Consider the following 12,920-nt stretch of genomic DNA (forward strand, 5'->3'; position numbering starts at 1 on the left):
ATTTCAGCCAGCAGTGTGCCCAGGTGGCCAAGAAGGCCAACAGCATCCTGGCTTGTATCAGGAATAGTGTGGTGAGCACGACCAGGGAGGTGATTGTCCCCCTGTACTCAGAACTGCTGAGGCCGCACCTCGAATACTATGTTCAATTTTGGGGGCCTCACTATGAGAAAGACTTTGAGATTCTGGACCATGTCCAGAGAAGGGCAAAGAAGCTGGTGAGGGGTCTGGAGAACAAGTCTTATGAGGACCAGCTGAGGGAACTTGGGTTGTTGAGCCTGGAGAAAAAGAGGCTCAGGGGAGACCTTACTGCTCTCTACAGCTACCTGAAAGGAGGCTGGAGCGAGGTGGGGATCAGTCTCCTCCCAAGTAGCAAGCCATAGGACAAGAGGAAATGGCCTCAAGTTATGCCAGGGAAGGTTTAGGATGGATATTAGGAAAGATTTCTTCACTGAAAGGGTTATCAAGCATTGGAACAGGCTGCCCAGGGAAGTGGTGCAACACCACCCCAGAGGTATTTAAAAGACAGGTAGACATGGTGTTTAGCGGTGGTTTTGGCAGTGCTAGGTTGATGGTTGGGCTCAATGATCTTAAATGTGCCTTCCAACCTAGGCGATTCTATGATTCTATGTCCTGTGTAGAGTTAACTATTAGCATACAAAAAATATTCTGATTTTTATATGCACCTAAGTGACTCAGTTCTTTATGGATACTATTTATAGTCTGTAAAATGTAAAGAATACAAAAATAAAAGTGAGATTTTGTTTAGAATTTATATGTTTTAAAAATACATTAAAAACCAAAAAGGTATTGCTAATATTCCATACCTGAGTAGTGGTTGCTTTGGATAAGAAGGTTGGTCACTGTTTTGGCATGGCTGAGGTTTTTTTGTGACTTGTTTATAAATATTTCTGGCAGTTACTCCAATCCATAGCATGGTAGAAAGTGTAGAATAATGTAGTACTATGCCGACCTAAAAAAAGAGGAGACGGGGACAGTTAAACAAGTCGGTAAACAGATCAGTAAAACAAGTCAGTAAATGGATCAGTAAAACAAGAGTTTTAGAAGAATCTTACTGCATAAGTGTACAAGCAAACAGATTTTTAAACTTAATTTGTGAGTGCATAATTTTTTTCTTTCTCTCTGGTTATTTCTGATCAGGGAAAACACTTCTAAAAAGCAGATGGAATTTTTTATTTAATCTATCATAGATAATATCTGTGATACCAGATGGTATGTTATGAAACCAAGACTGTAAAGACATTTGTTTTCTAAGAACCTGATTAATGACAACTTCTTACACCTGGATTTAAAGTGATGCAAAGCTTAGCTTGTGTTGCAAGTTTTCTTAGCTTATCATAACAATGCACTTTAAAAATTAATGAGGGGTCAGCATTTTTGCTTGCTATTATGCTATTTCCTTTCATTTTTCAGGAATATCCTGCTGTAGTTTCCTCTCAGCTGCATGTAGCCAAGATTGACTTCTTGTAATGGGATCAGTGCTATTTGCCTAAACCCAGATTATTTTCATACCTGGACATAAAATTTTTAAAATTAAATGATGGATCTTGGCATCCTTCCTTAAAAGGAAATAGGAACTCTCAATAGTGTTATTATCATTTTGTCTCCAAGAAACTGGTGTATTTATCATTGAAAGTAAAATAAAGTAAAAACACCTCTAAAATACTAACATCCTCGTTATGTTAGTAATTGTTATTCATTACTATGGAAACAGTAACTGGAATCTTATCCAATCTCCAATGCTTTATTACATCAGCTAAGTCTCCATCTGATTATATAAAATGAGGTTACCTTTGAAGCCATAACCTGACATTTTGCAGTGACAAGTAAAATATTGCTATAATTGGAAAGCACATAAATGTTTAAGGGATACAGAGAATTGCTGAATAATAACACAAATCTATTATAATGATTTATTTGAATCAGTGTTCATTTTTGCACAAATTAAAATAAAATAATTGATGGTTAAAGAAAAAAAAAATCCATGAATTTTGTTTATATTTCGTAATATAGCACAAAACTTGAAGATAGCAGCAAATATCAACAGAAAACCTTTTGTAATTTTCCCTGGGACTTGTCTGACACATTAGACAAGGGAGTATAAAGCCTTCATAGCAGTTGTCACTTGAGGTAAAAGAAGCAGAAATAAGAGAATGACACAACTTTGTAGCATCAACTGGCAGACATTGCCAGTTCAGTGGCTAGTGCTGTCTGGACTTAGTTCATATGCAGCTTGCAGCATTTCTGTAGGGGACAGTGAACATAACTACAAGCTCGGGGGGGAGTGAAAGAGTAAGGCAGGAGGGAGAAGAGGGGGAGTAAAAAAGGGGAGAAAAGGGAGGCAGGAACCATGAGAAAGAACCAGAAAAATACTAGAGATTTGGTTCATAACATCTTTCTCATTTCAGCATAGTACTGCAACTATAGATTCTGTCATTATTCTACACAAGTATGCCCAAGTGTCCATAAGAGTATGAACAGCAGGGACGAATACCACGTGACGATGCACCTACATGTGAAATTTTAACATATGGCCATTTTTATAGAAATGATCAGCCACTTAAGTGAACGAGATCCATTAAAATAGTACAATAAAACAATTTTACTGAACTTTCATAGAGGCAACTGAACTGAACACATCATTGCTATGCCACACCTTAGTCACATCACTTTCTTCACAGTATGCTCGTATTTCAGCAACTTAGTTCCCTCTGATAAATGGATAAATAGAACAAACATGGACAAGAGACAGAAATGCTATCATCTGTACTAACTTTTTAATAATATGCCTCTCTCAAAAAAAAAATAAAAATCCACTTGTATGTTTTGCTTTAAGGAAAAGAGGGTATATCCTGGTGACACAAGACCTCCTCATAACTGATGTTTGAAGGACAATAGTGACAATCTGGAGATAAAAAAATATATGACACAATAAAAATGCGGAATTTGGAAGGGTGACTGAGCTGTTATACTAAATTCCAAAGGAAGGAGTACGCTTTTCTCTGCGTGGTGGTGATTTTGTTTCTCACTTCCCATCACAAAATATGCTTTCTAGAATCTTTGCTCTTATTCATCCAGTAATAATAATTAGTAAAGAAATGCTTGTCACACCTCCTCTTGAAAACTCGGTGTTTCAAAGTGGTGGGCTTTGTTCTCTGCCTCTCCCTTCCCCATATCTCCACACTGACATCAGCCACGCCAGAGAGATGCATTTTCCTCACTGTTGCATTTTGGGGCTGTGGCTGCATGCTCTTTTGTCCCCTTCAGCAGCACTACCTCTTTCTAGCTCTCTTAAGCTAGGAAGACATCTGACCCTATGCTAGAAATACACGAGGTGCCAGCTCATGACATGGAAGGGGAAGACAAAGCTCAACAGAAAGGGAAACAAGACAAAAATAGTTTGCTTCAGTAAACTCTCACTTAACTCTCTTAGCAAATGCAAACCTTCGGTTTATGCACTACAGGTCCAAGGTACCAACTGACCTGTGTACATTTTGTTACTGGATTTGTGCCTCTGTAAAACTAAAGAGGCCAATAAATAGCTACAAATTAAACACCAAGGTGTTCACTTAAAACTATTTTCACTGTAAGAGGAACTTTTGTATTTCACACAAAATTGTGCGTGAAGGGTCAAGTTTTCTGCACAGAACAAAAGATTATGATTGCGTATATTAAAGCGATGACCCTTATTCGTAAGGTTTTCCACTGACAGACCGAATGGGACAGCAAGAACTTGTCCGGACATAAGCACTGAAGCCAGCATTGCACCTAAAGATATTTAATAACCGCAGTTACATGGTGAAAATCTTCTTGTTTCCTTGGACTCATGTTTTCCATCTCCTGTGCTCTTAGAACTCTTATCTTTGGGAGTAAGCACCAGCCTACTGAATAGAAGATTACGCTTTTCTACAGCAAGAAGATGCTGCCTGTATATGCTCCTTCAATAAATTTCAGTAACTTAGAGGTAAATTAAGTTCCAAACCATGGAGTTACCATGGGAATGACCAGAACACACATCTACGCAAAGCGTTTTGGCACAAGAAGCCCTCTTGTTCAGCTTTAAATTGCACACAAATTTCTTTGTTTTCCCCTAGTTTTTTTTAATTTTTTTTTTAAATTGCAATCATATAAGTTTCCAGCCACCTAAACTCTCGCTTGTGCATATGACTAGCTCTTTTCTTATCTCTGCAGAGGTGAACAGTGCAGCACCTTTCTCACCAAAGACCACTCAAGAGCTCTTAAAGAGCATTCTTCTCTTGAGACACCCGAACTGGCAAACTTGATCACAGTACATTAATGTTACACCCATTCTTTTAAAAAAATAAATATATAGGTAGAGTAGAAAGAACTGCTCTTTTCCTCCTCTTTCTATCATATTTTTGTACCTACAGCTTCTACCTGAGATGTGACACATAGCTCTAGGACCTCCTTAGTTTAACAGGATTCAAATGCAAATTTCAGACTTTCAAGGGTAGCATTCTAACTTCCAGGCTACTGGCTAGTATGGAACAGGCTTCACCGTTCTTGCTGAAGATTTACTGCCCTACAGAAAGGAAGTCACAAGCAGCTTCACACATGACAGTCATCAGGGAGGAGGAAGATCTGAGCTTTGCTAAATTTTACATGGAAGCTTTTATTTGATAAACCACATCGGAGGTTCTTGGAAATGTGATAGAAGTGATCATGCCATTCAGTGACTGACTGCTAGGATAAAAAAATTGCGATTCTGTCTCACTCCCTAACTTTTCTGTCTCCTGAATCTTGTGCCCCTAAGCCTATTCTTCATGCTTCAACATGTTGAACTGATGATTTCATCCCCTAGCATCCATAGCCTCATGGCTATCACGGTCTCCTGGAAAGCAGGGGCTATGAGACTGAAATCTTTCAGGCTGAGGGTACAGAATCAGTGTCTCCCACACATGGGGAGTGATCCACCTGCAGTTGTGTCTCCTCCATTTCATTCCTTACATGAAAGAAATAAGCCTCCTTCTGCCCTTTGAAGGAAAGTAATCTGAGACCCAGATCCAGGAAGAGGCTGTCTACACCATGCACTGGCTGGCTGAAGCACCCTTCTGGCTAGTGTGCTGGCTCTGATTAATGCCATTCTGCCGTTCCTAACACAACCCCTGCCTTGAATGAAAGATTTTGCCATAAACTGAAGACTCTGGTTTCTACATCAACAGCCAGCATTAGTAACACCCAGAATCAGATTCATGGGTAATGTAAACAGTCTGTAGATATAAACTTGTTCACACAGGAAATATGTGAAGAAGCAATCATCTCTTCCAGACCAGCACTCTAACATCAGTTTTCTTTACAAATCATAAGGACTGCATAGCACATACACAAGTGAGACTGTCTATACAAAATCCTCTCCAAAACAGGTATGCAGGTTTAAAAGGGAGTTTTAGATTTTTAGATTCCAGATAAAAATAAATATCTTACTACCTCTGAAAACACATTTTTGCGTGTAATTAGTTTGCCTTCAAGGGGATATGAAGGTTCTTCCTGCTGTCTATCACAGAAAATGGGTCCATTTCCATAGCATTAATTCTTGCTGCGTAAAATTAGCCTGGGACACCTCATTTAGAGGGAGAAGGTGATCCAACTGAAGTTATTTTAGAACCACTCTTTTTGGTTAATTATGAAGGACAAAAATTAACTCAGTTTATTATTGCACTTGGGTAAGAATATTGCTGTGAAATTTGTGTGATAATTACAATAAGAAGGGTGGAGGATCACTGGCTTTTACACTACATTTCAGTTATTGGGACAGAAAATGCTTGCACTTGCAATCTTCCCCTACATACTCAGGAAACAAAAAGTGCAAATGATACTGCTGCAGGGTGAAGCTGTGTTTTGAATTGTAGCAGACGGAAAGATACCTGTGCTATAGCAACACTGACGGTCTTACACACGCACTATAACTAATATTTTAGTGCTGCTTGAAGCAGTAATATTTTCACAAATATATTTTCAACCCTATTATCATTTTTTTTTCCAGAATTGAAGAAAAAGGAAAAAAAAAAAGGAAAAAGAGGCAAAGCTAAGACTTGAGGGACACGCAAGCCCATAATAGCTATATAAATACACCTTTCATTAGGCTGAGTGATTTAAAGAATTGCTATATTCCATACACAGGAGAAAAGGAGTGCTGTGCATCCCACCACCACTTACGCAAGCTATGGGAAATGTTCAAATACATGAGTTTCTTGGGAAACCATTAGTAGGTCTGACCTCTCTACCTCTTAGCTTTGGTCCCCTGAATAGTAATACACAGAGTGATCCTCTCAGGGCTATCGCAGGAAGAAACAGGCACTGGGACTCAATGACGTTTGAAAAGTGTTGCTGTCAGTAGGGAAGAAAGGGTTTGTGGTGGGGTACAACGCTCTGAGAGTGAATATTTGCTTAGTCTGTGTTACCAGCTATAGGAGTTTTGTCTTAGATTGTTTGGACTGTGGCATCCATTAGCCCTACCTAATTACATCAGCCAATTTCTACCAGGAACCAAAGGACTGTGTGTCCTGTATCTTTCATATATTTTAACTGCCAATGATATTGTCTGTTGATGCAGCATGGTGTCAGGTAAATAAAGAACTTTATTAAGCTGATTAGAAGGCATATATGAATGGATCCATTCAGTTTCTCTAAGTGTGCGTGTTCCGTAGCGGCTCAGGATCTGGCCCTATACCATAGCAAGAAAGAGCTGTCACTGATAATGCATTTTATGAAGATACCCCTGTAGTTTATGTATTACTCATAACAGATTATTAATAACTCATTTATCTCAATCAATTTTTCATTATGGCTGTTAATACTGCATTGTTACCATGCAAGCTGCAAAGTAAATAACCAGACAATGATTGTAACAACAGATGGTCATTTGTGATCATGTAATTACACAGCCATGGCTGCCCTAGAAACTAATCTGCTACCCTCACTTGCAAACTGCCGATAAAGACAATGGTAAATGATATTTCAATTTGCTAGAACTCACAGGTTAATTATGACACAATACACTAGCTATTGTGAGATATTTATCTCAGAATAATCTAGCGGACAACTGTCATTTAAAGGAATACCATGTAATGTACATAGATAGACTTTGCACTTAGAACTTTACAGGTGCTTACAGGTCTACATGTGCTGTTTATTGACAGTCATGCACAAGCATACACAAAGGGCTTCCAAAGTGTCTCACTGAGAATTAGAGTGATAACTCTTACACTAGTTATGCAAGTTTTGCAGTGAGTCTGCTCTTGGCTGGCAGCTTTTGCTGTTTACACCCATTCAAGCCAATCAGAAGAACCAGATTAGTGACAGGCAAAATATCTGGGAGAATGATGCCTTAATAAAGTGCTTTACTACATGTAAACACCAACAACATTCATGAGACCTGGAGCACTTCCACAAAATCTGAGAGGAAGAATTATTTAAGACAGACAGATTGCAACAAACCCTCATCAGGTGTTACGGAAGATGACTGAAATGACTATTTTTTACACACTGTACAGACTCAGCCTCTATATTCAGAGCAGCTGAAGCCATGACTCCACATCTCATGGCACTATATCCCTGGAAAGAATGAAGCAAGAGGTGCAGAATAGTCCAGCAATGCAAACAAGGGTTCATAAATGGCAAGAGTACTGGTCTGCTTTGTTTCCTTAGCTTGAGTTGTAAATAAAAGACATAGTCATACTATAAATATTAAGCTGCCCAAGTACATGTTTAGGAATCACCCAGTGACGCCAGGGCCACCCTCAGGCAAATGGTGTATGTTACAAAAGAGCAGTAGTAACTTTAGTTCCACACATTCAAGCCAAAGATCAGAAAGGACATTAGAAATACCTGGGAAACAGTTTTCAACTACCCTACAGAACATAAAAATATTATGATTTTCAGAAATTTTGGTTTTTTTTAAATAAGGAAATCTGAGCTGTGGAGAAGTTAATGTACCTTTCACTGATAACCAAACACTGAATGCTCCCAGCACAGGCCTGTAAAAGACATGCTTATAATGATGACTTATTCTAAAGATCTTAAGATCCAGGAACAAAATATGAAAAGAAAGAGAACTATCAATATTACGTTAAAAGATACAGTTTTAGGTTTTCATTTTATTAATAAGAATTACTGGATACTTACAGCTTGACATATAATTGGATATTTAATGCGATTGATTCCACCAGCAAAAACAGCAAATGTAAGAGCAGTATGGAAACAAAAGTTGAGAAGCATGTGCCATCCTTTTCTACTTATTCGGATCGTGCTGTTGAAAAATAACATTTTAAAATTAAAAACCAACATATCTATTAGAAAGTTATGCTTTTGAAAAAATGCTTAATATGGTAGAATTAAATTCTCTGATTCTTGAGTACCTACATAGCAATATAACTATAGCACAGAGTCTGATTTATACAGCATTGAATTCAATGGTAAAATTTGTAAAAAGAGCCTACTGACATGGGTCCAATGACTTAAAGTTTCCTCCATCAAATCAAGTATTTAAAGTAGAGTAATACAAGCAAAAGGCTTATTGCATAGCTTCAGATGAGCATAACATTAACAAGACATCTCTAAAGGATTAAATGGAAGCTGAAGATCAGAAGTCATTGCATTAAGTTCACTTAATTAATATTTAGCAGCTTCTACAGTACAATACATTCCTACTCTTTTAAATTGCTAATGGTCTTTAACAGAAGCATGTCGTTAAAATGGCATTTATATAAATCTTTCATATAAAGGAAAACACAAGTTTTCTAAACCCAAGAAGATTTAGAAGTCAAAGAAAGTTTCTTTTATCCACTGATAGTTACCAAGTCTTTGAACCAAACTTGCTCCTAGAAGCCAGTAAGACCAGTGTATCTGTCTAAAGTGCTGCTCTTCGACTGGAATTTGCCAGGCAGAATTTGATAGTGCATGTGGTTTTATATTGAATTGTCAAATTAGAAATCTTAGGAACAACTTGTAGACCATTTATACATACTTCTCAGGAAAGATAGAGCTTGGAAGTTTGAGAGAGGTTGACATAACCTTTTTTTGATTTCTCTGGTGTAAATCACATTGCTGATATTACTATCCAACAGTGATTCAGACCATGTAAATTTATCTTTTCAGCACGGGTTAGAAAAATTGAAGTACCTCAGCAAAATTCTGACCATTTAACACAAGTGCTTGAAATTGAATTCTTACCTGTGATGGACAATATAGGTGATAATGGAAGCAAACAGGCACAACAACATAACTGCAGTACATGCATATACCACAGGGTGCAGAAACTCCCCTGGGTACTGGGGGAAAGACAGCACTGTCTTAAAATCCTATGGAGAAAGCAAAATGATTTTACATTGTTAGGCATGTGGGAAACTGAGACTGTTTCAATATGTCCTCTCATTTCTAGCTGTTCCTTCTCAAGAGCAGGAAAATAAGATGATGAACTTTTTATGTAGAGATAGTTCATTAATTTACAATAACCGCTCTTTCCTCATCTGTATACACTTTGAAAGACAGAAATTAACCTTTTTTGTACAAGCAAACATATCCTAATTAAAAAAATAAAGTCTGAAAAAATACACAGAATGTTACATCTTCCAGGCATTAGCAATATCTGTTCCTTCTGATATCATGAACTTCATGTGTGTATTTTACTAGGATATTAAGTACAAAATATCAAATTACCATAAAGGTCTCTAAATGGCATATACATGGCTGCAGAAGAACCACTCAAAGAAACAAAAGCCACGAGAATACACCCAAAATATCGACTGCTGCTCTCCTATATTCAAATATAATTCCCAGCTGATACACCTCTGACCCAGTGACCTTCACCCATACTTGCAAATACTCCGCTACTTATATCAATTCAAAAGCAGCTTGACAGCTATACTAACAGCAGAATAAAGACACATGCATTCCTTTTGGACATGCTAGGGCCTACTGACACAATTTTTCATAAAAAGCTATTAATATCTTTGTAAAATTAACCATATCAAATTTCCATTCTAAATTACCGAATTTCACAAGTAAGAAATAATAGGAGAGCTAAATCTGCAGGTGCGATGGATGGAAAGGGAAAGGAGCCCGTTAGAGAAAACAATGTCTTCAGACTATCAGATTTAAACTAAACTTTAGAGGCTCACTGTGATACGTTAAGCCACATGTTTGTGGCACTACATTTCTGCAAAAAAGTACTATAAATTAGACACATAAACTATCACCTGAGTGCAAACAAAGTGTCATCTACATGCCAATTTCCATGTTCAGTGGCACTAACTGTGCACACAAAAATGAATATACACAGAAAAAGCTTAAATCTGAAAAACTACTGAGTATGACAATACAGCAACCTCTAACACTGAAAATACTGGCATACATTTAAAAGACTTTTTTCTTATTTGACAGTTTTAGTTTCTCCTGGAAGAAGATTCAATACATTATTTTCCTGAGGTGAAGTCTCCCCTTTGGAGACCAGGACTGTAATGCTAATACATTTTTCTAATCGCATTTGCATGCAGAGAACTGGTTTCCAGAAGCATTATTTATGTATATGAACTTGTCCATGTACGAGCAGATAATGTTCATGAGTATGTGCAATTATTAAATCAGGGGGAAAGGTACTGTTCCGTTTGCCTTCCAGAAAGGTCCTTACAAGTAACAGATGCCTTAGTCGTCATTATTTTTCTTCATACTAGCTTTAAAGTTCCTAAGATTGATTGTACCAGTATCTCCAGATGCATATTAATGTCAGTTCTAAAACAGAGCAGCTTACAACATTTATAAAAGAGACCCTCAAAATGAACAAATAATGTATGAACAAGTTGGCAAATATATGCGATCACACCCCACTTCTCTTCAAGTACTTTCTCAGTTGTGTGTGTACCTCAGTTAAGTCTGTCAGTCCCCACTCGTCCCCCACACAAGTCCTCTCAGTCCTGCCCAGCTGACCAAGACTCAGAGGTGGGGTCACTCGCCACAGAGGTATTCTAATGCTGTCTCCTGACATCTCTTGCTACTCTTCCCTCAACCACAAGTGGAATAGAAGAGGAGAAGAACTCTAGCTAGCAGCTGTTTAGTGAGACAGACCTATGCTCTTGAGGCCTTCTCTTGAATTTTTTTTTTTTTGGTGTGCATAAATATACATTCAGGATACACTGAATTCACAGATTTCAAATAATTCTTAAAACGTCTGTTGGCTCAGAACTGCCACTGAATCTCCATTCAAACACCCTTTTTTTGATCATCTTTTCTCCCACATTTTTTGTGTCATCTCCCCATTAATTCTTCTACAGATTGAATTTCTTGAGGTAGACTATTATTTACCAGAAAATTTCAGTACCGTTTTGGCTCATATCACTAGAGTAGTAATGTAAATACTGGACAATTTAAATACTCTGCTGAAAATGATAAAATATTTATTTCTTGCTCTTACTGATAGAATAATATTTTGGCATACCAATAGTACACTTTGTCCTAATTTTATGTATACACTTGCTTCAGTTCTGTGCATTAAGAAAACTGTTACTGTAACTAATATAGTAGTAACGGTGCTGTTATTCAAAGAAATAAATATCTTGGGTATTTCTGAAAAAATACTCTGAAAAGTTAACAAAGTCGTGAAAAAGAAAACACAGTGAAGGTACATATTTATGTAGCAACAAATGAAAGCAATTATACTTGAGGTGGCATCATTCAGTGTACTAAAGAACTAGCTTTTAATAGTGTAAATGCAAGAATCAACCGATCACTGTGTTGGAACATCAGTATAAAAGCAAATGCCATATGTCCTACAGGAATACAGCCATTCTGCCTGCAGAATCATCAAGAACAATCAGCATCTTAAAGCTAATTCCATTTTAAAATATTCATTTTTTATTATTATCTCTTTTTGAATCTTGTACAGAAAATAAGTGGTAAAACTTTTGAGTACCATAATGCATTATTGCCAGCGTAGAATATCCTTTTTAAGAGTTTTGTGTATTGAAAACTGATTTCATTATAGATATATAATAAATTTATCTTGTCTGCTTTTTGATGATAATTAAACTTTATTGATCTGTCAACCTCCCCAGAGTAATCCTCTGGGGAAGACAGCACGCAGAAAACAAAGTTATTTTTTTTCATGCTGTACACAAAGCATCATAATTGTACGTTACATTTTTAAAAGGTAGGTTTGATTTTATTTACTAGAGGGGATTCAAATGATAATGATGTTGAAAAATGGCAGGAATATCTACAGGAAAATGAATACACACAGGACTTCGACCCTTACAAACTGCTGTCTACAACTACAAGGCCAGTAAAATGTTGTCTGATGAGAAATTGTCATTCATTCACCCTTACAAGGTGTGAAACCAGCTTCTTTCAGCTGTAAATGCCACCATAGTATATAAGGCACAATAGAAATTAGTGATGGAAATTAGTGAGAGAAAACACTTTTGATCAGCCATTCCATCCAACAGTCAAAATTATAAAAACGTCAGAGCGCAAAAGGGACTCTTTGGCTTTTACTTGAGACTTCATTCCAAAAATCGATGGAGACAGACACATCTACACTGATCAGTTAAAACTCAATATGAAAGTACAAAGAGGTATAGACAAATTATATGCCAAAGGCAGCCCTGAGACATCTAATAGCAGATGTTGAGAAAGCCAAGGGGAAGACACAGTGAGCTAATACTAAATATCTGGTACTTTCACAAAATCACAGCTGCTGAAACCAATCTAGTTTGTGTTGTAAATTTTTGTAATCCATCTACTTATATTGGCAAATTTAACATTTATTTTTAATATATTGCTTGTAATCGTATGACTTAAGAAAGCATAGTCTAACTGGTTTCTGTGTTTAAAGCAGGATATGTGGAATTGTGTTCCCCAAGGAAGTGGTAAACAAGTGCCACAGAGAC

The 12,920-nt window shown here is 37.2% G+C and overlaps 1 protein-coding gene across 1 annotated transcript in view; it reads right to left on the reverse strand.

Annotated features, from left to right (window-relative positions):
* Positions 1 to 797: 797 nt before the first annotated feature.
* Positions 798 to 12,920, reverse strand: part of LOC104282385 (probable G-protein coupled receptor 125) — a gene marked incomplete at its 3' end in the record, with an annotated part of 200,283 nt that continues 188,160 nt past the window's right edge. Inside the window, exons 14-16 of the mRNA XM_009880474.1 lie at positions 9,211 to 9,338; positions 8,164 to 8,287; positions 798 to 970 (exon numbers count right to left, since the gene is read on the reverse strand). Coding sequence (XP_009878776.1) covers positions 798 to 970; positions 8,164 to 8,287; positions 9,211 to 9,338 — 425 coding nt within the window. The remainder of the gene's footprint in view (positions 971 to 8,163; positions 8,288 to 9,210; positions 9,339 to 12,920) is intronic.

Source organism: Charadrius vociferus, unplaced genomic scaffold (genome assembly GCF_000708025.1).
Source record: "Charadrius vociferus isolate BGI_N301 unplaced genomic scaffold, ASM70802v2 scaffold443, whole genome shotgun sequence".
Taxonomy (NCBI): Eukaryota; Metazoa; Chordata; class Aves; order Charadriiformes; family Charadriidae; genus Charadrius; species Charadrius vociferus.